This window comes from Felis catus, chromosome F1 (genome assembly GCF_018350175.1).
Source record: "Felis catus isolate Fca126 chromosome F1, F.catus_Fca126_mat1.0, whole genome shotgun sequence".
Taxonomy (NCBI): Eukaryota; Metazoa; Chordata; class Mammalia; order Carnivora; family Felidae; genus Felis; species Felis catus.
In genome coordinates, this window is record NC_058384.1 from 42,610,831 (window position 1) to 42,638,041 (window position 27,211).

General features: G+C 53.6%; 1 protein-coding gene and 1 long non-coding RNA gene across 8 annotated transcripts in view; one reads left to right on the plus strand and one right to left on the minus strand.

The window, feature by feature from the left end:
- PIK3C2B (phosphatidylinositol-4-phosphate 3-kinase catalytic subunit type 2 beta) overlaps positions 1-27,211 on the minus strand; it is a 66,151-nt gene that overhangs the window by 9,627 nt on the left and 29,313 nt on the right. For all 7 annotated transcript variants that reach the window (XM_045048462.1, XM_045048460.1, XM_045048461.1 and 4 more), the window contains 21 exons: positions 24,618-24,729; positions 24,283-24,362; positions 23,833-23,896; positions 21,506-21,652; positions 20,874-20,907; positions 19,843-20,038; positions 18,682-18,804; positions 14,857-15,024; positions 14,201-14,312; positions 12,882-13,024; positions 11,121-11,309; positions 9,838-9,931; positions 9,588-9,682; positions 8,517-8,697; positions 7,373-7,480; positions 6,658-6,750; positions 5,728-5,857; positions 4,608-4,744; positions 1,850-2,019; positions 971-1,127; positions 523-632 (listed from right to left, as the gene is read on the minus strand). In XM_045048462.1, the coding sequence (XP_044904397.1) occupies positions 523-632; positions 971-1,127; positions 1,850-2,019; positions 4,608-4,744; positions 5,728-5,857; positions 6,658-6,750; positions 7,373-7,480; positions 8,517-8,697; positions 9,588-9,682; positions 9,838-9,931; positions 11,121-11,309; positions 12,882-13,024; positions 14,201-14,312; positions 14,857-15,024; positions 18,682-18,804; positions 19,843-20,038; positions 20,874-20,907; positions 21,506-21,652; positions 23,833-23,896; positions 24,283-24,362; positions 24,618-24,729 (2,643 nt within the window). The remainder of the gene's footprint in view (positions 1-522; positions 633-970; positions 1,128-1,849; positions 2,020-4,607; positions 4,745-5,727; positions 5,858-6,657; positions 6,751-7,372; positions 7,481-8,516; positions 8,698-9,587; positions 9,683-9,837; positions 9,932-11,120; positions 11,310-12,881; positions 13,025-14,200; positions 14,313-14,856; positions 15,025-18,681; positions 18,805-19,842; positions 20,039-20,873; positions 20,908-21,505; positions 21,653-23,832; positions 23,897-24,282; positions 24,363-24,617; positions 24,730-27,211) is intronic.
- Positions 1,974-3,985, plus strand: LOC123382704. The gene is made up of 2 exons (XR_006591463.1): positions 1,974-2,634; positions 3,463-3,985. It is a non-coding gene; the product is annotated as an uncharacterized LOC123382704 (long non-coding RNA).

Below are 27,211 nucleotides of genomic sequence, written 5' to 3' on the forward strand. Positions count from 1 at the left end.
GAAGGAATGAGGGATTCCACCACAGGGTCAGCATGTAAAGGTCTATATATAGTAGACATCCAGTACAGTGAAGCCTCACCAAGCACCGTTCAATCTAGAGACTTCTGATCAAAAGGAGAGGTTCTATGTTAGAACACATTGTCAAATGTGGGAACATGGAACCATGGAACTCCACGTTTTGATAAACGGAAAGGCTCTGATCCAGAGAGCCGAACCCTAAAGAAAACCCACGATCATCCCATCAACAAAGTCTTTGACCAGCACCTAGCAAGAACGCAAGTAAGAGATTGCAATGGCTCTGTACACACAAAGCTCGGCACCAACAACTGAGTCAGAGAAGTCAAGTAACCTCCCTAAAGGCAGAGGCAAAGTCAAGACGACACGTGTTGTCGACTCTAAGCTCTGCCATCTGAGCTAAGCCTTTCCTGTCTCTCCAGCCCTACTCCTCCCCATCCTCCTCCAGGCAGCCCGGACATGAATTAACTCAGGGTGGGCAGCGCTGTCCTGTGCACAGGGTATTACCTAGTGAAGTAGGTAGTAGCATTGGCCTCTGTGTCCTGAGGCCTCAGAGCATCATACACATATTTGAGGTCCTCCAGGTCTGAGAGCTCGGGGATCCCACAGGACAACATCTAGGAGAAAAGCAAAGTTGGAGAGAGGGCACCTGGAACAGCCAGGAATTCTTGGTGCTTCTTCCCCTGCTATTTTCTATAGCGAGGCTCCCTAACCCTCTTAGAAGGCGGTAGACAGATGCCGTGGGCAGTGGCTAGAAGGCCACAGGAATGAAGGGGCTGGGGCAGGAAGCCAGACATTGCCCAGACACCACGGTCACCAGTAGTCTGGGTCCTGCCTTTATCTAGACCTCAGAGAAACAGATCTCCAGAAATCCTCTGAAGCCAGACAGGGGAGTCTTGAAGAAGGTGCCAGATGATAAGAGGGAGGGGGTTCAGAGAGAGATGGAACTCCTCACCAGGCCCAGAAGGTTGAGGAAGAGGTGGGTGTGCTTGCGAATGAGGTTGTAGGCTTGGCAGCAAAGGTCAACAAAATCATGGAAGCGGCTGGAAGGCTTGTCACCCCCGTTGATGACATACGCCATATCCGAGGTGAAGACAAAGGGGGCACGGTCCCTGGGCCAAGGGGAACATACAGGTAGAAGGTCAACATGGAGGAGGAAGCCCACCTTGTGGGGTTACATCAGAGAATGGTTCCCCTCAACACTTGTGGGAACCTGGGGAGACAGGGCTCTAACTTTATCCTTTTTCTCTTCCTACCTTAATCTTAAAAGATCCCCAGAGGGGCACCTGGGTGGTTCAGTCGGTTGAGCATCCGACTTCGCCTCGGGTCATGACCTCACGGTTCAGGAGTTCGAGCCCCGCATCGGGCTCTGTGCTGACAGCTCGGAGCCTGGCGCCCGCTTCAGATTCTGTGCCTCCCTCTCTCTCTGCCCCTCCCCTGCTTGTGCTCTGTCTCTCTCTCAAAAATAAATAAACGTTAAAAAAAAGAAAAAGAAGTTTTTAAAAAAAGATCCCCAGAGACATCCTTCATTGATTCCCTGTCCATGAGCTACCAGTATTTTTTCCTGGATGTCTAATCGTGTTCCCTTTTGCTGTGGTTTGGGCCCGTTTCCCTCTGCTCGCTCCTCAGCACGGAGGGAGAAGAGCTGGTCCCCACCTTCCTCTGCAAGGCCTCGCTAGGACTTGACCTCTGTAGCAGGCTTCCCTTCTCCGGAGCTGCTCAGCTCAGGGACTGAAGTACAGCCCCTTCCGTTACAGGCTTGTGTTCAGTGCTGAACCATCTCTACTGACCTCCCTGCCCTACGCACACAGCCTGGCTTCAGGAGACCACTTACCGCTTGATGTTGCCAAACATCTGTGCATGGCCCAGGAAGCGGCCAAAATCTATGTGGAACATGTGGCCCGTGGTCTTCAGCATGATATTGTCATTGTGCCGGTCACAGATGCCCAAGACGTACGTGGCCACGCAGCAGCCAGCACAGGAGTAGATGAAGTTCTCCACAGCCTGGGAGGAAGGCAGGCAGATGGGAGGGCAGGACATAAAGCCGGATCCGAGGGACTCCAGGGGCCACAGCCAGACTGAATTCGGCCCTCGTGAGCCCCCACGGCACCTCACACCTGCCCGTTCAGCCTTCATCGTGTATGGACATACACACTCAGGCACATAGAAAGTTCTCTCCTGTCTTACGGGGCATAAGGAGACAGAGGGCTTGTAAGTATATCTCCGCCACTTGATCTGCAATTCACCTTCTTCTGCACCTTTGTTTCTCCTAGGGACACTGGTTGGAAAGCCCATGAGCTCATCTGGAGCCCAGACTTGACCAGCCCAGACGGAAGAGGCCTTGTTAGATAGGAAGACTAATGCTTACGACGTTCCCAAATGGCTGTGACCATCTCGACTCAAGCAGAGCGCTGAGGCAGTCAACTCAAGGGTCCATTCCTGACCCTGCTCAGAATTCTTCCAGGCTTCCCCCTGCCTCACAGACACCTCCCTTACCCACAGTTACTGGCAGCAGCTCAGCACTAATCTAACTGAAGTCATTTCACACCAAAGAAGAGCTGAGCCAGCTCAACACTCCTAGGGGTGTTTTTCCACTTGAAAATCGGACATCTCTAGTCGGTAAACTGCGTGAGGATATTTTTAAGTTTAAAGCAGGGGGAGAGGGGCTAAGGGGTTCGGTCCACCTTATGTGATCAGGTCAGCCTCCGTCCCCTTATTTGTCTTTCCAAGAGGTAAAAATAACGGAATGAGCACCTGGATACCTTTCACCCTATGAATCCTCTTTGTGTGGTTCATAGAATTCTTAAGAAATCAAGAAAGACCCATCAGCAGAGGGTAAAAACTGGCATAGCCAGTGAGGAATGTACAGACTTGAGAATGAGAGAAAGCTTTCCAAATAGGGAATGTGTGCCGCCCCCCCCGCCCCCCCACCAGCCTCTTCCTGCAAACTTCCACTCATCCTTCAGGGCCTTGAGTCCCAGGCCCTCCCAGTTCCCACAACCCCCCCCCCAACCCCCCCCCCCCCACTGAGCCCCAACAGCCCCACTTGCTATCACTGTTCACTCAATGCTCACTCTTTTCTCTCCCCAGGGTTTTGGGGGGCTTCTCTCCCTGCAGCTTCTTGGCCATCCACAAGGCCTGTTTCAAAACCAGCCACACAGCGGGGTGCCTGGGTGGCTCAGTTGGTTAAGCGTCCGACTCTTGGTTTCAGTTCAGGTCATGATTTCACGGTCGGAGAGTTCGAACCCCACATTGGGGTTCTGACAGTGCAGAGCCTGCTTGGGATTCTCTCTCTCCCTCTCTCTGCCCCTCCCTTCTGGCCTTCCCTTCCTCCCTCTCTCTGTCAAATACATAAAAACTTAGAAAAATATTATTAATAAAAAAAAAAAAACTAGCCACCAGAAACTCCTGCCACTTGTCTAACTGAACCAGGTGACTAATCCACAGGAATCTAAGAACAGAAAATCTATAAAATCACAGAATGCGCCTTCTGGAAGAAAAAGACTATTCCTAGGAAAGGGAAATAGATGACTGAAGACAAACCTCTCAAGAAGGAACACAACCCATCACCTCCCAGTCTGGACCTTCACGTCTATCAGCTTGTTTTCCCACCACAGATATTCCTTCTACCCCCAATGCATCCTATCTTGACTCACAAAATAGTGATATGCCCGTGGGTAAGTGACTCGAATGTCACCACCGGAGTCATGCGGAGTATAACTGCAGGAAATCTCACCAGGTCAAGGGCACTCTCCTGATTTAAGGGGCTTTCACTTGAAGGCTGTGGGAAACTCTCTTTGCTGAGTGGCCAGGAGACAAACAGCTCTCAGCTCTTTCCTACTGGAAGTCATCAGAAGAGACCACCGGCACTATTCTAGCAGAAAGCCTAGAAGAGCTGAGAGGCTACCTTTGAAAGACTGATATTAAACACAAAGACACAGAGTTGGTTTCTCTGTGTATTCTTGCTGTACGTACTTCTATCGTGTTTTTTTTTTGACTTTTTATTACATCGGCCAGAAGAAATCATAATTCCAGCACCAAGCACGGTGCCTCTGCATGGTGGCCATTTAATACCTGAAAAATGTACGTTACTAATAAATAGCATATGGGATGGAGGGGCGGGAGGAAAAAATCCATATTGCTCCTCTCCAAGGGTAGAGGATCTGGAATGTGGCAACGTAGAGAGGGTGCGTTTTGAGGAATAGGGAAGGGAACACATGGCTGGGACATAAGTTATCATAAGAGAGGAGGTATGGTGGATGATACGGTAGGGGCAGGCGGGGCGGGATCACCAAAGGCTTTGTATAGCGGGCTACGGAAGCTGGACTTACCTTTTCAGACACAGGGAAGTGACATGAGCGGTTTATACTTTATTAAAAAAAAAATAAGCTCTGACATCAAGCAGAGGATAGCCACAGAAGGAGAAGATAGAAGGACAGAAGGAGAAGCATTCCAGTGGCTCAGGGGACAGATTCTTTCCTCCCGTCACAGCTGAGCCGTCTCCTCTGTGCGTGTGCAGGTCTTGCATTAACACAGCAATGTGCCCGAGGCGGGCGCACCCCGCCCTGCCTCGCCCCTACCCCCAACCCTACCTTCTCATACTCGTCCTCCCCGGGGTTGTGTTTCTGCAGCCAGTCTGCCAGGGGCCGGTCCTTGAAGGAACCGGTCACCCCGTGCTCCACCTGGATCTTGCGCAGCGTCTCAGCATTGGGGATCATCTCCACCATCCCTGGGAGAGAAAGCACGGGTAGGGCACTCCAGGGCAGAGCGAAGGGGACCGTGGGGAGAGAACCACAGGAGCCTCGCTGGATGCTTCCCTGTAAGTTAGGCTCTAGGATATTTGGACAAAGTCTGATAATAAGGGGAAAAGGATAGCACTAGGAGGAATACCATTCCCCAAGCCTCATTGTCCACACTGGGCCCCTGGGACTCTTTGGTCTCCCTTAGAAACAAAAAAAAGAGCAGCGGCTATGAACTAACTTTTACTATGGGAATATGCGAATCATGTTCAAGAATAATTATTCATATGTATGTATGAACATGTTACATACACACACGTATGAATAGAGAAAGGTATCATGAATTCACACATAACCATCACCCAGCTTCAAAAATTATCAACATTTTGCTAATCTTGTTTCACCTATTTCACCCACCCAACCCTGCTTTTTCCCTCCTTCTTGGAGGTTTTTTTTTCTTTCCCTTCTTTAAAGTAAGCCCTGCGCCCAATGTGGGGCTTGAACTCACAACCCTGAGATCAAAAGTTGCACGCTCTACCCACTGAGCCAGACAGGTGCCCTGTTACGAATCCCAGGCCTGTCATTTCACTCATAAATATTTCAAGTACAACTAACAAGGACATAACCACCATGCCATTAGCACATCCAAAAAATTAACGATTATTCTTTACCCTAAGTCAGTCTATATTTGAATTCCCCCCTAGCGTCTCAAAAAAATACCTCTCTATGGTTGGTTGGTTTGAATCAGAACCCAAAGTCTACACGCTAGGTTGGCTGTTATGTCTGCCAGTCTGTTTTATTTTATTCCAGTTTCTCGCCCTGCCGTGCCTTCCTTTTTTTAATGCCATCCCCACAGCTTCTATTGAAATAATCTTGCCCTTTTTATTTTTCTGGAGAAGTGCACAATTCATGCTGGGGGACGGGCAGAAGGCCAGTAAGCAAAGGGGTGCCCTCCACCCACTCCCAAACTGACCTCTCCCCCGGCCAGTGGAGAAGCAGCGGAAAATGACCATGCGCATATCCAGCCCCTCTTGGACCCAGATCTTGCTCATGATGCGAATCATCTGCAGGGTTAGCATGTCCTGGCGAAGGTCGTCCCCGCACTGGAGGAAGAACATGACCAGAGCTCATCTCCACTGCCTCCCCCGGCTCCCAGACCCCCCAAGAGAACCACACTGGCCCAAACAGTGACAGGGGACCGTCCGGTCTTCCCACCTCCCGTCTCACCTCACACCAGCTCAACCGACCAGAGATGGGTCAGTAATCACATTTGCCCACGTGATGTTTCGGCTCTTTCTTCAATCCCACATCCCCACCTGAATTCAAATTCCTGATCGTCAAGCCTTTTTTAAATTGGAGCATTTATACCTTGGGTGTGGAACTTACGCACGGCCAATAAGTAAGTTACAAAGTCGCATACGTGCATTTCACCTCCCCCTCTAGATTATCTGCTCTCCGACTGTCATTTACTTCTCAGCTGTATGGATGCATCCGGTAGAAAGGACCCGAGGGTTCATCTAGTCCAACCTGCACCTGTTATCTTAATTTCCTTTTCAACCTTGCTGTGGTGCAGTGATTCAGCCTCTGCTTGAATGCCCTCGGGTACAAACAGATCACCACTGCATCCATTCACCGTCGGGACAGCCCTGCCCCCTAGAAAGCTCTTCTTTTGGTACACGGAGCAGCCAGTTGCCTCATTCCACCTGCCAACGTTCTGTTCCTGGCCCGCGGCGCCCACGCAGAATTAGTCTATCTCCTTTGTCACCTGATAGTCTTCCACATGTGAAAATGGTAGCACCCGGTAAGAGATGAGAACTGCCCTGGGGCTCCTGACACCCTTCGACCCCCTTTCTCCCCTTCCCTCTACCACCTTCATCCCCCCAGGCTTGAGAGGTGTCCTCACCTTGAAGATGACACGGATGTTCTCACCCAGGGGATCCACGTTTTGGAAGGAGAGCTTGAGGGGGACGGCGTTGGAGTTGAAGTAGGAACAGTCCTGCCATGGGAGACAGAGTAGTGACGGGGGGTCACGAAGGAAAATGGCCTCAGCCTCAGCATCGTGGGTCAAGCTGCTGCCCGTTGGCCTGCTCGTTGTTTGCGCCGGGTTTCTCGGGAGCCCGCACTCCTTCCTTCCACCCCCCGCCCCCACCGCCGCTGGGTCCACTGCCCTGCTTTGGTTAGTTACGGCCTCGGCCCTGACATCCACGCTCCCATCCCTTCGGCAGACAACCTACTAGTATGTGACTCCCATCTATACCTCAGTCTTACTCCTCTGTAAAATGGGGCTCACGACAGTACCAACGTCGTAAGGGGTGTGAGGGTAAAATAGGATAACCAGCGTAAAGCACTCAGAACAGCGTGGGCACAAGGCGGTACTCGGCAGTGACAGAGGACAGCTGCTGTCATTATCACCAGCCTGGACTTAAACGCAGCGTCATCAGCCCCCGACCCAATTCCTCCAGCCTGCGCGGCTGTCAGACAAAAGTCTGTACGTGCGAGGGCCGAGAAGTGGCCCCGATATGCCTTTCTTCCTCCTATCTGTCAATAACCAGGGTGGGAAGGCCTCGCCTCCACGAGCCCTCCCTGCTCCAAGAGCCCCAAACCCACCAGTCACTCACCCTGGGCACGATGCCCTTAACCAGCAGACTAGGGCTGAGTGGCAGGCGGCAGGAGCCGTTGAGGGCAAAGAACTGCCTCACCTCCTCCAGGCCTGTGCGGAGGATCCCCTGAGAGGGAGGGGGGGAAAGAGTAGGGGTCAGAGGGGTGCCCCTAAGCTCCCCTAGGAACCAGGCCCCTCCCAGAGGTGGGCGCCGTATAGTGGTTGGTATGAAAACTGCCATCTGAGAAGTGCGGACACCCCCCAGGAGACCGTGAAGAAGGAAAAGCACCCCAGCCTGGGGTGTCGTGCCTGGGACAGCGCGTGGGCAGCAAGCCCAGACAGCTACAGAAGCGAGGCAGATGACACAACAGTGTGAGGCAGGCTACAATAACTGAGAGAGCAGGTGCATCTCAAGGGGGTGGTGCTGCTCAGGCTGTTGCCAAGAAAAGCCGGCAATCTGGACTTTAAATTCTCCCAATTTTTATTTTTATTTTTTTTTAAATGTTTATTTATTTTTGAGACAGAGACAGAGCATCAATGGGGGAGGGCCAGAGAGAGAGGGAGACACAGAATCCAAAACAGGCTCCAGGCTCTGAGCTGTCAGCACAGAGCCCAACGCGGGGCTCGAACTCACGGACCATGAGATCGTGACCTCGGCAGAAGTCGGACGCTTAACCGACTGAGCCACCCAGGCGCCCCTAAATTCTCCCAATTTTTAAATGTTAGCATCCAGGAACACTGTTGGCCTAACACAGCCCGGTTGTACAAACAGATAAAGGTCCCTGCTCTGGGTAGCGGTGGCCCTGAGCTACACCTCATAGCACAGTGAACAAAGTAAGACTAGATTTCAGCCCACGCTTGCCCTCTCTGGCTGGGTGCTCTGGTGCAGTGAACAACTTACACAAATGTGCTTAGCCTTTAAGGCAAGCCGTTAAATAAAAATGGAATACTTTGCAGGCCAAACAAAACACATCCATGGGCTGTATCCAGTTTGCAGACTGTCAATTTTGTGGCCTGTAGGTTAGAGGCAGAGGCACCTCCTTCCAGTCCCTAAATCACAGATGGTCAAGTACCATCCTGCTGGCCAGGATTTCTAAGGAGTTAATGACTAGTGACAAAAGCCGGGGACCAGAAATGGGTAGAGGCAGCCCCACCCCACTCACCTGCCGTGCAGATGGGGCAGCCTCTCGGACCTGCTGGGCCAGCTTAGCCAGGGTGTTGACAAGCCAGCACTGGCGGTTAAATTCCTCTCTCAGCCCCTTGCCACAGCAGCACAACAAGGCTGCCAGCAGATATTGGTAGCGGATGCTGAACTGAGAGTCCTTGAGGCCATCCTTCAGCAACCTGCAAGGCAAAGGGAGTGGGGAGTCAGGACTGGGGATCAAAGGTAAGGGTGTATAATGGGGGGATGGGGTCAGATCCAGCTCCCTGGAAAACCCACCCCAAAGCTGGGAGGAAAATAGACTCTGTACGCATACAGAAGTGTTCATCAGCATCCCAGTCTGTGTCCACTTTGCCTTTATTAGAGCTCAAAGCCCCCCGGCATTTCATTTCTCCTTTATATATATTTTTCTAAATGTTTATTTTTGAGAGAGAGAGAGAGAGTCGGGGAGGCAGATAGAGGGAGACAGAAGATCCGAAGCGGGCTCTGTGCTGACAGCAGAGAGCCCAATGCGGGGCTCGAACCCACGAACTGTGAGATCATGACCTTAGCTGAAGTCGGACACTTCACCGACTGAGCCACCCAGGCACCCCTCTCCTTTATATTTCTTTTTCTTTTTTTTCTTTTAATTTTTTTGAAGTTTTTATTCATTTTTGAGAGACAGAGTGAAATCGGGGGAGGGGCAGAGAGAGAGGGGGAGACACAGAATCTGAAACAGGCTCCAGGCTCTGAGCTGACAGCACAGAGCCCGATGCGGGGCTTGAACTCATGAACCGCGAGATCGTGACCTGAGCTGAAGTCAGACGCTTCACCGACTGAGCCACCCAGGCACCCCCTTTATATTTCTGCCATGTGTGGGTGGAAGGGAGGGCCAGGGATGATCCTCGCTGTGCCCTTGGGACTGAGACCCCCTTCCCCCCACCAAGGAAAAGGTGCTAGCCCGTGGCCACATAGTAAGTTAGCAACACACGGGGACCCAGACGGCTTAGCTCCCCGCCCTTGCACACCTAAGAGTAACACGCTCCCGAGTTAAAGATGCAGGTCTGCCTCCCACCTCCACACACGGTCTTACCAGAAGAAGTAGTGGGTCACTCTCAAGTCCGAGACGGCTCGTTTCAGGAGGAATCGCACCAAGGGGCTGTCCAGGTAGCACTCATACTTCAGGGCCTGTGGAGGGGAACGGGAGTAGGACGATGTATTGACTGTCCTCAGTCTCCACTTGCCACTATCCTGGGGACCCTGGGTCCCACAAGAACAATGCAGACTGACATGGGGCCTGGGGAAGGGATCATCAGAAATGGAGGGAAGGCCGGTCTGCCCACCTGCACCAGCTGCGGCAAGTAGTCGAGGAGTTCAGCATCCGACAGCGAGCCGATCCACTGGACGGCCATACGACGCACCTCCTGGTCCGGGAAGCTACAAAACAGAGCCCAGCACTCTGACGACCCAGTCGCGGGTGCTGCGACACAGGAGTGAGCAAGCACCCTCACACCTGGGCTTCAGAGACACAGGTGGAGAGAAGGCAGGGCCTCTCGGACTCTGCAATCCTCAGCACCTTGTCTGGAGAGCAACCCTTGAGAATGGCCCTGTCTCCTGGTCAGAGCCGGCATGGGGCCGCTGGGGAAACAGGAGGGTGGCCACCATCATTCCTGGTAGAACTTAAAGAAAACCGGACAAGGTCTTCAACCCCATTCCTGAAGATCGTCTCCTCAACTCCCCCTGTGCCAGAAATTCCCGTCATCAGAGAGCCCCTGTGTGGATTAGAGCATGATTGTGTCTTCTTGGTACCATCCTTTAATGCAAAACCGGCCAGGCGAAGAATGGAGAATCACAGAGTTTCATGTAAGCCAGTACCCCCTTGGCAGAATGTAGTTTAGCAGAGATTAGCAAAAACGTTGCCTCAAAAAGTCCTGAAGGCAAGACACATGGATCGGGTACATTTTAATTACTAAGAGCAGCACGAAAGAAGCTAAGAACACTGGGGACCATCTGGAAAAGGCAGCCCAGGGGTCTGATATGGGGAGGCACATGTCCCCAGAGGACCCTTTGGAGGGAAAGAGGGAGAGAGGACTTTAAAGTTGAACTAAGTGGTAAGGTTTGGGTTACACAGGGGTGTGTGTGCGCCTATCAACAGCAAGTGTACAGGTTAAGGCTCAGGAATTTCCTTGTATGTAAATCTGGCCTCAAAAGAAAAAACAAATACTGAGTTCTAGTTAAATGATATAGATATGCCGGAGTATTTGGGAGGGAAGGAGGATGTCTGCAGCTTAGACTAAAACGTATTACAAAAGAAGATGGATTGATGGTTGGATACGCAATAAAACAAATATAGCAAAGGGTGAAAACGGTCAGAATCTAGGTGGCGGGTCCATGGATGTTCACTGCAAATTTTTCAGTTCTGTAAGCATGCTTGAAAAATGTTCACAATAGAACGCTGCGGGGAAATGAGACAAAGAAAAAGCAAAAAAGGAGAAGTGAAAGAGCCCTGAATTTCCTAGCCCACTTTATCATTTTCCCCAGGGCTGGCTCAGGTTAGCAATGGGCAGGGCTAAGCCCCGGCTTCTGGAAGGACACAAGGTCAGGAGAGGTGGGTGTTACAACTCACGTGGCATGCAGGAGCCCCAGGGCATCCTGGTGGTTCATGTGGGTCCACTGCTTCAGGAGAGCATAGATGTCGGGCAGGCAAGCCCACTCCCAGCTGGGGGCGCTGGCGAGCACCAGGGGGAGTGAGCTCACCTCCGAGTGGCAATAGTATCGCTTCTCCCACAGGCGCTTCTTGTCAGCATCAGTGAGCCTGCCGTGGGGGTGTTAGGGGAGGAGGTGAGAGAGAACACCTTCAGCCAGAGGGTAGGGTTACTTACTCTCCAAGAGAATGCTACACATTCTCCCATTCAGAGGTCCCCCCACCTTGCTGCACATTACAACCACCTGGGGAATTTTGTGAAGTCCCCATGCCTGGGCCACAGAGAACACCAGCTGGGTCAGAACGCCTGGGGAAACCAGGCATCTGGGGAAACCAGGCGTCGGTATTTTCAAAAGATCCCTAGGGGTGCCTGGGTGGCTCAGTCGGTTAAGTGTCCAACTCTTGGTTTCGGCTCAGGTCACGATCTCACGGTTTCGGGAGTTCGAGCCCCGCGTTGGGCTCTGTGCTGACAGCATGGAGCCTGCTTGGGATTCTCGCTCTCCCTCTCTCTCTCTGCCCCTGCCCTGCTCACCTTCTCTCTGTCTCTCTCGAAAATAAATAAATAAATAAATAAATAAATAAATAAATAAATAAATAACATTTCAAGAGATCCCTAGGGTGATTGCAATGTGTGAAGCAAAGATTGGGAACTGGGGCCAGGATCTTTGATCCTGACATTTCGGGACGTCTCTCAGTCAGACAGACAAAGGCCAAGGGCACCAAATTTGCTACCCCTCCTGTGGATGCCCTCAGAACATCACTCCCAAGTTGAGCCACCAGAGGGCAGTGGTCCCCACATGTCAGGGTCCGGATGGCTGTGAAGCCTCTGGGGCTTTCCTGGGGCCAGCTGGAGGTTTGATAGAACCCACAGCTAATTAAGCCTTGCCTGAGATCAGGTGTCTAATGGGAGAAAGGAGCTGAGGGGCTAATGAAGCAAGGGGTCAGCAGAGGAGTGGGGGTGGGGAGGGTCTCTAGTCCCTCAGCTACTCTGGCTCCCTGGGTGGGACGTGAGATGAGCCCTGTCTCCTTGTCCCCCGACCCTCCCCCTACAGACATGCCTTAGGGCCACGCGGGAGCCAGAGAGCTACACGGGGAGAGCAGGCAGGGCGGGAGCCCCATCCTACCAGCAAATCCAGCTCTGGCTTCCTCACTCGACCCCCTCCAATCCTAGTGAGAAAAGCAGCCCCAGGGATGACATCAGCTTGGACTCACTCACCCCTGAGAGCTGCCAGCTTGCCCTGACACCCGATCCTTTTTGGAAAGCGGCAGGGCCAGAGAAATGCAAAGGCTGTGGGTGTGGAAGGGGCAGGAGGAGGCAGGGTGGTGAGGGCAGGAGCCAGCTGCCCCCATGGATACAACAGGTAGTAGACAGCATACCTGGGGCGTGGGGCAAAGCTCTGGTCCTCTGGGCCAGAGGACTGAGTCTGAGCCAGGCCCCCACGGTGGGGATGGGCATTCCTAGATCTAATTTCCTGACCCTGGCCTCTCCATTCTGCTTAGTGTCAGCTCATGAAAAAAAGCCTGGAGATTGCCCTCAGCAGAGCCCTCCCTCTCCTGCTTCCTGCCCAGGGGCAATGCCCACTCCATTCCACCTCCGCTCCCAAGGCAGGAACCTGAGCTGGCAGGTGAGAGGTCGGATAGAACAGAGCCTGAGCCACACATGGGGAAGACCCCAGGACCCACCAGTACAAGGACTCCTTCTGCATGATGTTCTTAAGCACACGCTGGTCTTCCTCCCGGAGGCTGCCAAACTCATAGCGGGGGCTGAACTTGTCTCCAGGGGGGCTGGTGAACTTGATGTCGAAGGCTGAGGTGGGGAAGTCAATCTGGAAGATGGCATCAGAGAAGCGAGGAGAGAGGACAGGCAGGTGAGTGAGGAATGCCACCTCCCGGGTCTCCAGCTTCTCTGTCGCACACGGGGGTCCTGCCCTTCTCCCCCACCTCCCCTTCCCTGCAGGTTCTTTGTCTGTAAAATAATGCTGATGGACTTGGCGGTCCTTAAAGTCCCTTTCGGCAAAAAAGTGAGAAAACAGAGAGAGGGAGAAAAATGGGAAACTGAGAAAGAGGTTGGGCTGAGATGTATGGGGGTGGGGGGGACTGGCCCCAGACCAGAACTTTGAACAGAACTGTCACCAGGTTGAGCCAGCGGGAGCCTCCAAGCCAACACTAGGGAGCCTTCAGGAGCCCTGGAACCACACTGCTGCCTGATGGGAGGTGGGACCACACGCCCGGTGAGGGCCCTACCAACTCTAAACCCTGTGATCCTGAGTCCCCTTGCTCCATGCTACCCGGTGCCCATCCTCCGAAACTGGGTATCAGAGCTGAGTGAGCCGGTTCTCAAAAAGAGTTCTACGTTCCCTCCTTCGACAGATGTTTATTGACCCCTGATATGTGCCAAGCATTTTTCTAGGTCCTGGGCATTGAGTACAGTTAGTTAAGATAGACAAAGATGCCTGCCTCTGGAGCTTCCGCTCTCTCATTCTATTTCATTCTATATCCACTTTGATGTTCCATATTCCGTACCAAAGCATCTCGTGATCATAAAAGGGAGCCAGAAGCTGGTAAATAGGCTTTGGGCTTAAACACCCCCTCCTCCTCTCCACAGAGAATGGGTCTACCCCGTAGAGCACTGAGGGACTCCCGGAGGGCTTCCCCTCAGGCTCCAAGGGGGAACAGCTCAGATTTAACAGACTCAGCAACATGAGGGTTCAACACTGAGCTCAGGCTGGGGGTGGGTGCTCAGGCCCCTGCCTTCAGGCTCCTTGAAGTCCAAGTTGACCTCCAGGAGACGGCACACAGATTCCACAGAACTCTCCCACTCCGGGACTGCCGGTCCAACCACATTCACCCAGCTGCTTTGATCGCATCGCCATCCTGTGCCCAATGGCCCAGCTCTTTCTCTTACCATTCGAGCCCAAACCTGAAGGTAGAAAGTATGGAGCTGACTCTTGAGCAGTCCTGAGCAGTGGGTAGGACGGAGGGCCCCGGGGCTGGAGTCTCACCTGCAGGATGACGCTATCTGGCTGGTGGAAATTAGGCGCGCTCCAACGGGCACTGGGGTTTTCCTGTGTTGCTGGCCATAAGCCCAGAAGCTTCCGACCACAGGTCAGGACTCTAAGGAGGATGCAGTGGGGGATAAGCCAACGAATGCAATGGCAAAGGAGGTGGTTTTCCTCCTGCTCCCCCATCCAAAAATCTGCCTTTGAAGCTATCCCCCAACTCCTTTCTGTCGTTCTCTCCTTAAGACCATAGGCTTTTCCTTCTTCTAGGTCCTAAAAAAGCACACCCCTTCCAGGAAGCCTCTGGATGACCTGGTAGTTGGGATGCCCCATGAAGCAGAGAGCTCGACTAGATGACCTCTGAGGCCCCTCCAATGACAGCACCGGATAACACATTACTGGAGCACTACATTTCCATGCCCCCCGCACAACCCTCCTGTGCCGCCAAGTCCTGCCCAGAAAGCTCTTGGTTACATGAACTGTCCTGGTCTCTAGTCCCGTGCCTTGGTCCCCTCCACCAGGGCCACGGCCCTTTGGGCTCTGTGGGTGAGCCCCAAGTGGCCAACCCTCCCAAGGGGCATTGGTCAGTGCGGCCCCTCTCTCTATCCCCCTCCTTCCTTTCCAAGGCCAAAAACGCCGCTGCCCTGAAAACCACGTACTGCCTGAAATTGAAGAGCGGGGTAGTGACCCAGCCCAGGGCTTCGGGCACACGCCGCTGCTTATTGGCCTCAGAGGAGCTCCCAGGCAGGGGGATGGGCAGAGCATAGAGCGTGGCACACAGCAGGGTCTCCCGAGGCAGCCGGTTCACCTGCACAGGGAAGCAGATCCTAGGGAGAACAGGAAACCAAATCAGGAGGTGCCATCCTGGGGCTTCAAAGGACAGGTGGCCCAGGAAGTCAAGTGGAGGCCGAGAACTTGACCTGTCTCTTGGGATAGCAGATGTGCTCCCTGGGGAAGCCTTCTTGCAGAACCAGGATGGGTCCTGAACCAGAGGCAAAACCCCCACGGGGTGCTCCCAGAAGCACAGTATGCTGTTTTTTGCAGCCTCTCAGTACAGCGAGGCTGACATCCTGATTCTGAGGTTCCCCATGGTGACCAGACAGAACTTGGGTAGCCAGAGCCACCTCAGAGTTCAGGTGATTGCGGGTTCCATACTATGAGCCATACTCCTTCCCTTGTTTTAGGATTTCTGCAGAGGGTCACCAAGAAGCTGCTCCTTTTGAGAATCCTTCTGCACTGAACAATCCTCATCCCTCCCCCACTCCCCAGGCTGCAAGCAACCAGGAAGAAGCAGCCGTGTGTTCTTTGCCCTCAGGTCACCCTCCTCCAGACAGTCCTCCCACCTGTCTGTCCTCTCCTGTCCCCTCTTCTCCCAACCCCCAGGGCACCAGATGGTTTGTTCTCACCCCAAAACATTTTCAAAGCCAAAGGGATAAAGAGAAGAGGCTTCCCAAAGTCCCTGGGGCAGAGGAAGCAAAGTGGCCAGAGATAAGAACTAAGCCACATAAGCCTTGCCACTACCCAAGTCCAAAAGTGCTCTCCGGGGGTGGCCCCGGTCCCGGAATCATGCCCAGCCACTCCCTCCAACTTCAGGATAAGGAGCCAGGGTGGAGTGAGATAGAGAGAGGAGGGAAGCTGTAGAAAGCGAGGGAGGACCCACGTTACCTTTTGGGGAAGCTGTCCCTGGGCCAAAGTCCACACTGTCACGCCCTCCCCGCCAGCCAGAGGGCACAGAGGCAGGCCGGGCCAACCCAGGGTCGCAGTTTCCTGATCAAGCAGCCTCCCTCCACTGCTACCCCTCACTCCTGCAGGAAAATCTCCACCTAAGTGAGGCACTCCCTCCCACCCACCAGAGACTGGCAGAGCCCTGCTCTGCCCCAGCTGCCTGTACTCGGGGGCCCGCAGCTATAATTAGGGCCCCATCAGCAGCCACGCCAGGCCGGGCTTGGGGGGGGGGGTGGGGAGGCCAGGCAGAGTGCGACTGCTGGGCCTATTTTGAGAGTTAGCTGATCCCTGTGCTGCTGCTACAAGAGTCAGCTGATCCCACAGCAAAGTGGAGACGGGGCTGGCCCCGACCCCTCTCTCGTCAGCCCGAGAAGAGGCTTCCAGCTTTGCCTCTGGAGGCAAAGGGGAGTGAAGACACCAAAGCCCCGAGCCCTAGAACCAGCCAGAGTCCCCTTCTCCTCAGTGCTGGAGTCTGCCTGGCATTCCCAGACCTCTCCCACGACTGTCATCTGGGGCGGGTCAGGATAACCAGTACAGACTGCAGCCTGAACCTCCTCCCTGCCGGAGAAAGCCCTCTCCCTCCCTCTGCAGCCCTTCCTCAACATCACATCACAAGGGCTGCCTCCTCCAGGAAGGGCTCCTGGGATATGCCGGTTCCAGTCCTGGTTTTGCCACTTGCAACCTTGGAACGCCTCACATCTCTGCACCTGTCTCCTCATCAGTGGAGAGGAGAACACAGTTTCCCTTGTGTGATGGCTGTCTACGTTGTGTGCTTTTTGCTATGTGACCTAAGGCTTCTGCCCTGGAACTGGGCCATGCAGACAGGATTTGCATGCACAGATACCTCTGTGTATCAGTCACTGTGTAAGTCACTTGCAACAGGGAAACCAGAACGGAGAAGGTTTCCTCAGCTACAAAGATGACAACAGAGAAGAAGAAAGCTTTTATCACGTGCTAGGTACGGTGCCACACGCTTGCAATGTCCCAAAGGGTCTCAAACAGCCCTGTAAGGTAAGCTCTATTATGCCCCAGTTTCCACCTACAGTAAGAAAGGGTGAGTGCGCCCACGCCTGTGCTTTGAACCCTACGCTGTAGCATCTTCTCCCAAATGCCTTGATCTTGACCAGGAAAGTGCTAAGAGTCTCCATGGGGCACGTGGGTGAGGAGTGCTGAGAGGAAAAGGCTATAGGCAGCGACCAGCCCTTTGGGATACGAGGCTGAATCCAAGACAGGGAGCGAAAGGAGGCCCACCGAGTAGGCAGGCTGAGGTCGGAGAGGCAGGCTGAGGTCAGAGAGGCCAGGATGCCTCCACTCCTGGGTCTAACGGCAATTTTGTGGGGTCTGCCCAGACTGGAGCACCGTATAGCATAATTCTCAGGGCAGTGGTAGTAATTGAGGCCAGAGGGAGGGAAGCGGAAAAGTCCAAAGCCTTTTAAGGCAGCCATCCCCTGCCTCCAAGGAGTCTCTCCTGCCCTGGCAGGTGTTTGATTAAAGCTTTATTTACACTTTTTTTGCTCTCTAAATTCCACATGTGTGAAGACAGAAGAAGGGGTCTGCCCCCCCACGCTGTTCACCTGTACGATAACCTTCCTCTCCCGGGGTTTGCACAGGCTCTCCATCGACCTATTTTGGCAACCTTGGCCTCCCCAAGGACCCCATTCAGTCTCTGATCTGCACTCCAAATACTGAAGTTCCAGTTCTGCTCTGCAAATAAGGACTGACACACAGTCAGTCTGGGGAAGTGACGCTGGCGGAGGTGGGGGGCAGCAAACAAGGGGCTTTCTGACAGCGGTTGGGGGGGGTGCGCAGCACAGAAAAGGCAGGGGGCAGCCAAACACCTGCAGAGTACCATTCAAGGCCGCTCATCTCCATTTCCTTCTTGCTTTGCTTGGCTGACGCCTGACATCCCAATAGCAAATTATTGTTAATAAATGCTGATTAATACTATCTTGTGCTTGTGGTTTCATAGTTATATATATAACCTATCTCATTTCAATGCCACAACTGCCTCTGAATTAGACACATGTCCCCACTTTACAGTTTGAGGCACAGAGAGGCAAAAGGGAACATAGGTCTGGAGACAGATCTAGAAATAGAGCTTTATTCCTGTGGCTCCCAGGCCATTATTCTTTCTTCTGGACGACCTTTCCTTTCCTATCTCGGAGGAAGAAAGCACAGGCCCCACTCCGCATTCTATGAAAACTTTGGGAAGAAGGAAGAGGATGAGAATCCCTCAGACTAGTTAAACCTTTTAAGGGAGACAAGGTCAAGACAACCAATTATTATTAAAGCTACTAAACTTGTATATGATCCTTTATGGTGTACAGAGTCCTTGTGGATATTTTTCATTGGAGTCGCACAACAACTTGAGAGGTAGAAATGATATGTGTCCCCATTTAAAGGTTAAGGAAGTAAGGGCGCCCGGGTGGCTCAGTCGGTTAAGTGTGGGACTTCACTCGTCCACTCAGGTCATGATCCCAGTTGGTGAGTTCGAGCCCCACACGTGGGCTTGCTTGGGATCCTCTGTCCCTCTCTCTCTCTGCCCCTCTCCCACTCGTGCTCTCCCTCTCTCAAAAATAAACATTAAAAAATAATAAAGGTTTGGGAAGTGGAGAGGCTGCCGGACTTGTCTGGGTAGGGTTAGTGATGGAGTCTGGTCTAATGCAGGGGGTAGGGGCGGGGCGAGGTGGAGACATGCAGGAGGCTGTGTGGGTCTGCAGGGGCCCCGGCCCTGGGGTCTGGGGGGGGGGTGGGCTTACTGCTGGTCCCAGATGATGAGGTGGAAGAGGTACTTGGAGAAGTGAGCCCTTCGCGTGTGCAGGGGGCTGCACAGTTCCCTCCCGCCATGGCTGAGGGAGCAGGAGAGGTAGAAATCTTCATAGCTGCAACAGAAAGAGAGCAAGGACACTCAGCTCCCAAACCCCATCTAAGTCACCCGACCTCTGCCAAGCTCCATTTCTCCTGCTAAAACTCCTCCCTGGCCCCTGGGGTCACGGGACAGGACAGCCAAGTTGGATTTGCGAAAGCGTGCTCCAGGGGAAGCAACTCGATCTGGGTCCCTCCGCCCAGCTTCAGGCTCCACGCTGGGCCCTCGGTTTTCCTCCCTTCTTTATGGGGACTAGCCGTGCAGCCTCCTCCTTACAGTCGGATGCAGCCCATGGGGTGTCTGCGTACAGAGGCGCATGCGCAGGTGACCGGGGTGGGGGATGAAATCGACATATGCCGAAGTGAATGCCAACACATGGGGGTCCCTGTGGCTCGTGACAGGTGCCTGACAGAAGAGGTCAGAGAAGGCCCTGGTTTCCCAGGCTGCCTCCTTTGTTCTCCGCCAATCGCCCAGAGGAATACATTAAGTGAGGAACAAAGAGAGAGGGGGAAGGGAGAGGGAGGGGGGTCCGGAAAGGGTGGGGGTGGAGCCAAATGCCTTTTCCCCTAGGCCCTGGATGCAGGGGACCAGGCAGAGGAGCTGAGGATTACCACAGGAACGTCCCCCTCCACCCACCCCTGCAGGCCTAGGGAACTCCCCACAAAGGGTCATCTCCCACCTCCCCACCCCCTCCCATTGTGCATCTGCAGGGGAGTGCAGTCATTGGCCTTGGGGCATGCACTCAATCTGGGAAGCGGCCATCTGTCTGTCGCAGTGTCTCCATCAGCTGGCCTTGGATAAATGGGGGGCAGGGATGCCGATGCAACCAGCACCAACCAGCAAAGAGAGGGCACAGCAGGATCGGGTCCATCTCAACCCATCTTGCTGCAGCCTCTTCTCCATACCCCCACTGGGGGACCTCTGTCTCTCCCTGGGGATGTCCCAACCCACACCCCGCTCAGCCGAGGTGCACCACATGCCTCAGACCATCAACTCAGGATGCGTGCAGACGGGAGAAGCCACCTGCACGTCAAACTCAGCCCGCTGGGCTCACCTGGTGGCCCAGGTGATGGGGATGCGGTGGGTGGCATAGACGGTGAAGGCCAGGGGCCCGGTGAAGTGGCAGGCCTCCTGGACCAGATCGTGCTTGCGGCTCCCGGGCACGGCTGTCTGGAAGTCGGCATTGAAAGTGCTGCAGTATAGCTCCACCAGATCCAAGATGGCAGCTGTTAGAGCTTCCACGACCTTCTCTGTGAAAGGAAGGGGTCAGAAGGAAAGGTCACGAGGCCTCAACAAGCCCCATCTTGTTGCCATGGCACTGGCTACGATGGTATATACCCCAGGACAGTGGCCCCCAAATGCCAGTCGGTTTCTAACAGCCCTGACAAGGCTCACCCATCCGTGGTGAAATGAGAGGAAAAAAGCAGGAGCTTCTCATAAAATGATGCTCAATTTCAAACCTTCTCCTTATTTTTACGTATTGCTACTTATTTTGTGTTAAATGTCCTTTCTTTTGGGAAATAGCAGGAATGATTATTGACAACTTTAAAAGTCGTTGCCTGGCCAAATAAAAGCTGACAGCTTCTACGTTGGTCCCCAAAATAGTGCTTTGTGGGACACGTTATTAGTTCATGAAATCCAAAAGACTGGGAATCATCGACCAAGAATCCCGGAGATACGGACTTGAAAGACTCCAGGTAAAAAATTCCTTATTACTCCCCCCCCCCCCCGCCCCCCTCCATTCTGAGTTCCAAAGGCAGGGGTTATGGAGAATAATGGCAACCAACCCAAGTGAGAGTTCTCTCATCGGGAGCCCAGGGCTAACTTTGCCTCATCCTATCCTCACCACCATCTCCCAGGGACACCACAGGAATAACTAGTAAAAATAACGAGAAAGCATTTTGTGGAAAGAAATGTGCTCTCCAGCTGGAACACACACACACACACACACACACACACACACACACACACACACAGGCAGATCTGGACTCATAAATCAAGGGGACCAAGGGAGAAAAAGGAATCTGGGCAGAGGCTTGTTTTCAGCCGCCCCTACTGAATGAAGACAGAGAATAGTTCCCTTACCTCGGTTTTCCCTCACAGCCAAGACACTGGGATCCTATTGGGGAAAAGGAGAGGGAGGGGAGCTTCAGGGCTGTGGCCTTTTCCGGCACAGCTGGAAGAAGGGCTTTTCAACAGCTGTGCTCATCTGGACCGAACTAGACTGTAATTGGAGGAGCAGAGACTCCCCGGGGGAGACAGCGTCATGGTTTGTACCAGAGCCATGCGATGGACAGAGTGAGCCAGGCCAAGGATAAAATCCACCCAAACGAGACACTCCAACCCGCAGGCTGCTCCACTCCAGTTCACAGTGCCCGTCTGCAAGGCGCAGGGCCCCCAGTGGGGAGTCGTGGAGCCAGGAGGGGAAGGTTTGCGTTTTGCACCCTGGCGGGTATGCAAAGTGCCAGGCAACGCCTGGGTGATTATGAATAAAGCCTTTGGGCTGAGCTCCTGGCAGTTAATCCTGGGGGGGGGGGGGGGGCAGACCCTAGCCCACCCTCACCTTCAGGAAGAAGGGATACGAGAACTCATGTGGTTCAACTACAAACATGAAAGATGGAGGTGGAGAGAAGACCTTTTTAGTAAGTGGGCACCTAATCGCCTCGTTACTTGTGAATACTGCTCTCCTCGTTCCCCACACTCTGGGTCCCCGTTACCTTCTGAATTTTTGGCTGCATGCGGGAGGGGCAGGGGGGCAGCTGGTTGAGGGCGTTGGTGATCTCAGGGGTCTCTACGGCGGCTAGGGCGTTGCAGATGGCCTTGACGGACTGGACCACCCTGTCGGCCTTCAGTGGGAAGTCTCCCTGTGGGAGGCGGCCCAGTGAGGCTGGCAGGCGAGCACCCCAGCACCCACCCTGTTGAGGGGATGGGTTGGGAGGAGCGGGGGTTCACGACCCTCAGGAGTAACTAGTGGACTCCCATGCTTTATTTTCAAACATCCGGAGTTAGCGAACTGTCAATCCTGTTGAATGAAGTGAGCCATGCCCACACTCCCGGCTTCTTCCAGCCACCCTCCCTGAACGTCCTCTTATTCCCAGATCCCCTCTGGCAGCTACTATATAAACACGTAACACAAACACATCCCCCAGAGACATGCAGTTTTAATAAAACCAATCCATAGGAAACAGCAAGGAAGCCAGGGACCATATTCAGGCCCCTTTGCCTATGCAGCCTTATGTCTCACGCTGTCACCTAGAGCTTCCGGGGGATCTCATCTCAGCGCCACAGACAGGCCATGCCCCTGTGCTCCTCTCTGCACCTGGGCTCCTGCAGTCTCCTCACTGGGAATCCCCTCACTTATCCTGCCCTGATTACCTGCATAAGTTCAAGTCAAGGACCAGCAAAAATCAGCCTCCTTCCCAGAGTCCTCCTTGGTCGGTCCTCCTATCACTCTCCAAGAGCCCTTGATGAATTCATTACCATCCTGTTTTGTCTACCAATAGCTTTACAGTTTTTTAAAAGGCTTATTTATTTTTGAGAGGGAGAGAGAGATAGAGAGATAGAGATAGAGAGAGAGAGAGAGCGCCCGAGCGTGCAAGCAGGGGAGGGGCAGAGAGAGGTGGAGACAGAGGATCCAAGCAGGCTCTGAGCTAATAGCAGCGAGCCCGACTTGGAGCTTGAACTCATGAACCGTGAGATTATGACCTGAGCCGAAGTCAGACACTCAACTAAGTGAGCCACCCAGGTGCCCCAACAAATAGTTTTATATTATTATTTCCTTTCTTTTTTTAATTTTTTAAATGGTTATTTATTTTTGAGAGAGAGAGAGAGAGAGAGAGACAGCGAGTGAGTGGGGAGGGGCAGAGAGAGAGAGACACACACACACACACAACCCACAGCTCAGAGGACAGGACTCCAACTCACACACCGCGAGATCGTGACCTGAGCTGAAGTCGGACACTTAACCCACTGAGCCACCCAGGCGCCCCACTTCCATTTTTCTAGCAGGAACACAAATTCCCTGAAGGCTAAGATGATCCTTAGGCTTCTCTACCCATAGCGGCCATAAGGTAGGACCAGACTGGTGCACAAGAGGTGTTCAGAGACCTTCGCCCTCATCACAGTAAATGTTCGAGCAGAGGTTGATAGAGAAGGGATTCTGGTGGTGGGTAGAGGACGGAGCTAGATGCAATGCTCAACTCCCCCAAAACGAAGAGTCCAATGTCCACTATTAACTGGATCAATGAGACAGGGATTGGTTGTGAAGATCGTTGTCTGTTTTTTGTTTTGTTTTTTAATTTTTTTAACGTTTACTTATTATTGAGAGACAGAGAGACACAGAGCGTGAGCAGGGGAGGGGTAGAGAGAGGGGGAGACGTAGAATCTGAAGCAGGCTCCAGGCTCTGAGCTGTCAGCACAGAGGCCGACGCGGGGCTCGAACTCACGAACTGCGAGATCATGACCTGAGCCGAAGTCGGTTGCTCAACCGACTGAGCCAGCCAGGCACCCCTGTTTTGTTTTGTTTTTAAGCTCCATGCCATTTGGGGCAAATGTTTGTTCTCACGATTTTAAGGGTTAAAACTCCATGAGAATCCAAGTGAGGAGAATCCTGGCCCTACCCTACCTTTGAGACCCTTCACCTCCTGATAGTTTTCTACCTGTGACACCAGCACATCAGACTGTCTCAAATCTGAGGTTCCTGAGCATTGCTCACAGGAAGTACACTCCGGTGCACATTCAAGTACAGCAGCTGACAACTCTATGCCCCTTAGCTTTGGAGACGCTACTCCAGAGACAGGGATCAGGGCACGGTTCTTGACCTATTTCTACAGGGGAGCAGAACCCCTGTGAACACACTTGCCAGCTGCCCAACAGCCAGCGGTCTAGGTTTGCCCAGGGGCTAGGGGAATGGCAAGAAGTGCCCTGCTGACAGATTTTCAGTGTCTGCTCCAGATCCCATTAGGGCTGGCGGAACCCAGGAGGACTTTGGGAAAGGAGGGGAGGAGCTTTGGGCAGCTGGGCCAGCCCCGGGATTTATACTCACATCAGCCAGCAGGAAAGCATCAACTTCGTTGTGGTATGTGTCGAACAGAAGACTCAGGGCCTGCCTGGGGAGTTGGGGACAGGGAAAAGTCACAGGAGAGGTCAGGACAGACCCGGTGTACTGGAAGACCTCTTCTCTCCCTCCCTTCCCACAACTCAGGCTTCAGACTCTAGTTTAAAGGGGTTCCCACTCTTTTCCATAAGTCTCATGAAGACTGAAGGATGGTGAGTCTTTTCTGCTTCGCCACCCCTCACCTGGAGAGTGATGGCAAAGTACTAGAGGGAAAAGATGTAACACACTCTAGAGTGCGGACCTTCTCCTACGATACTCTTGGGTCTCATCCCTGACACCTGTAAGAACCCCTGGTAGAAAGGTAAGCAAGGTTATCTGTTGGGGTCCCCTCACAGTTCCTGCTTAGCCCACATCCAAGATGGCACCACCCACTCTCACCTGCTGATGGTCTGTTTGACTGGCCTCTCTTGCAGATGGACGAGGTAGTTCAAGGTGGAGGGGCTCTGGTCATCATTCACCTATGTAAGAAGTGGCCTATTCAGTCTACGGCCATACCACCCTGAACGTGCCCGATCTCATCTGATCTCGGAAGCTAAGCAGGGTCGGGCCTGGTTAGTACTTGGATGGGAGAAGTGGCCTATTCAGAGAGGAGTGGTACCCTAACCTCCACCCAGAGCTCCTCCCCTACTCCCACTGACTGTGTTCCGCATCACCTCCTGCCCCTTCTACCTCCCCATCCCCGGGGAAGCTGTCTGCTACGTCCCCACACGAACCGTCCGGGCCAGGTCACTGCGTACAGCTTTCTGCTCCATCAGCTGTAGTCGAATGTCGATGTCAAACTTGCGGCAGTACTGAATGTACTCATGGCTGCCCAGGGCATGCTTGCTGGTGGGACAGGGGAACAAGACCATTAGCACCCTGGGGATGCAGTGGGAAGGGAGATGCACACCTTGGCCTTGGGAAGAGAGAAATAAGAGGGTGTAGGCAGTGAAGGATACTTGGGCTCCTGGAAACTGTCAGAGCAGAGCTCAGAGGTCTGTCTAAAAAAAAAAAAGCCACCTAATACACTTAACCTTGGTCTGCACAAACTTTGATTTTCTTAGGCATTTATTACCTGGATCATCATCACCGATCACTCCAGGGGCGGGACCTTCTGGAAGGAGTGGGGAACAGAGACTTCTCGGAGGGAGGGGGTAGTGATTAAGTCCCATTCTCTTGGCTTTGGTATATAGGACACTTTGAATGTCACCTGTGCTCAGGTGTGGAGCTCACTGATTGACACTCTCCCCACACTGTGGTCCTAAGGCTCCCACCCCCTGCCATCAGTGACTGGGGTGCTAAGGCCAACCAACAAACCTACCAAGATTCCAGGTCTGTTATTCCTAAACTCTAAGAAGTCTGCTTCTCCCCTTCCTCCATGGGTCCTGCTTGACTGTGAATAACAACACAAATCTCTATAGACTTCCTGATAAACACCCACCTGCAGGCCATTCACTGCTCAAGCAACAACAAGTGAGACCCTGTCTACCCAAGTTTCAGAGAAGGCCTAGGAGTCCTTCCGTGACCCAGCCTTTTCCTCCCTCCCAAATCACACAGTAGTCAGAAAGGAAACCCAAGAGAAGGGGCAGAATGAGTGTCCTGCAGGCCAGCCCTGCAGGCCTGGGCCGGGTCCCAGCAGCTGGGTAACAGAAGCCGGAAAGGGACTTCCTTCCTCAGCAGAGCTGGGAATCTAGGCCAGAAATGGAGGGGAGAGGAGAGGAGCAAAGGGGAGGAGTATGTGCAGAAGCCTAAGCAGTGCCAGCCTGAGAGACCAGTCTGGGTCCAGCTAGGACTTAAGGGGTTCTCCACATCCTGAGGGGCCAAGCCTCGGATCCAGGCCCCAACCTGCCAAGGCTGAGCCGTGGCTAAACCCTGGGGGTGGAGAGGCTGGGCAGGGGGCAGGTCTGGAGGGAGTGCCCTTGGAGGAAGGAAGAGTGTGGTTGGGGATGGGGGAGGTGGCAGGAAACCCAGCCCTCCCCTGGGACTGTCTCAAGGTTCTTATCTGAGAGCAGCCTGCATCCTGGACCCACCACGCCCCCTTTACATCAGGCCCGGCTCGGCAAGGGTAGGAAACCACAGGGCTTCCTTGGGAGCTAGCCACTTTCTGGAACCCCCAAAGTGTCTTCACCCCCACCCAAGGCAGCGTCTTGTGTTCAGGGTCTTCTAGGCTTTTCTGTCGGGTGGGGAAGAAAGAGCCTTGGTGGAAAAGGGGGGGGGGGGGGGCTTCTCGAACAAGAGTCAAGGACACTGGGCTCCTCTGGGGATTTGACTGACCTTCTCTGTGGAAGGCCTTCCTCTGGATGCATTCAAGTTAAGAGTGGGAGGGGCGTGACCCCAGGACCACCCATCCACCCACCCATCACACTGAACACTCCAGCTAGGTCCTGGCAGGAAGTCAGAACCTCACAGCTTATCTACCACCTTCAGCCCCGAGGGCTCAAGGACTAGGTGAACTGCAAAGGAAATAAGTATTCAGCTGATCTGAATCCTCACGCTTTCCCGTCTTTGGGCTGGTCCTTCCCTGCTCCTTGGGTCATTCTCACACTCAGTCCTTATCACATTTAAGGGAAGAAATTGAGGATCAGGGTCTTACAACTAGTAGGTGGCAAGCTAGAACCCAAACCAGCCACATCGGTGTGATCCATGATGTCCCTTGACCCTTACGACAGTGCCTGGGGTGCTCTCTGCCAGGAGACCCTGAGTCTGGGACCCCTTCTTATTCTTCTAGGGAAAGCAAGTGCCCATGGAACACACTTGAACAGTGTTCCTGGAGTTGCGCCATGCAGGGCCCTGCCCCTGCTTTCCCTTAGCGTTCCAGAAAGGTCCCCCAATATTCTCAAGGTGGGAGAAACCAGCCAAGGACTGCTCTAGTCATTGGTCAAGCACCGTTGCACTAGACCTGGATGTAGGAGAGAGAGAGAGAGCGTGCAAGTTGGTGGCACTAAGAGCTGACATCCGGGCCCCTCCCTTCCCACTGCTGACGCTTGCTTTCTCCAAGCGGTCAGGGGTACTGGCCAGGGGGCTTTCTCCAAGCGGTCAGGGGTACTGGCCAGTGGGCACCCCCAGAAGCTTGGGGAGGAAAGCAGATCTCTGTTTTCCTTATCTGCTGCCTTCCGGCCGATGTTACAGCACCATCTGAAGGCTGCACACCCTCTCCTCCCGCCCGGGGCACCCAGAGCCCCGGGGCAGCGGAAGGGGATGGCTGCAGCTGGTCCACATCAGACTTTCCAGGGAGGCCGCCTGCTGCAGGGGGCACTGGATGGAGAGGAGCTGGAGGCGAGCCTCTGGTGAGGAGGATAACCAGCTGCACATGCCAAGGGGGAAAGGC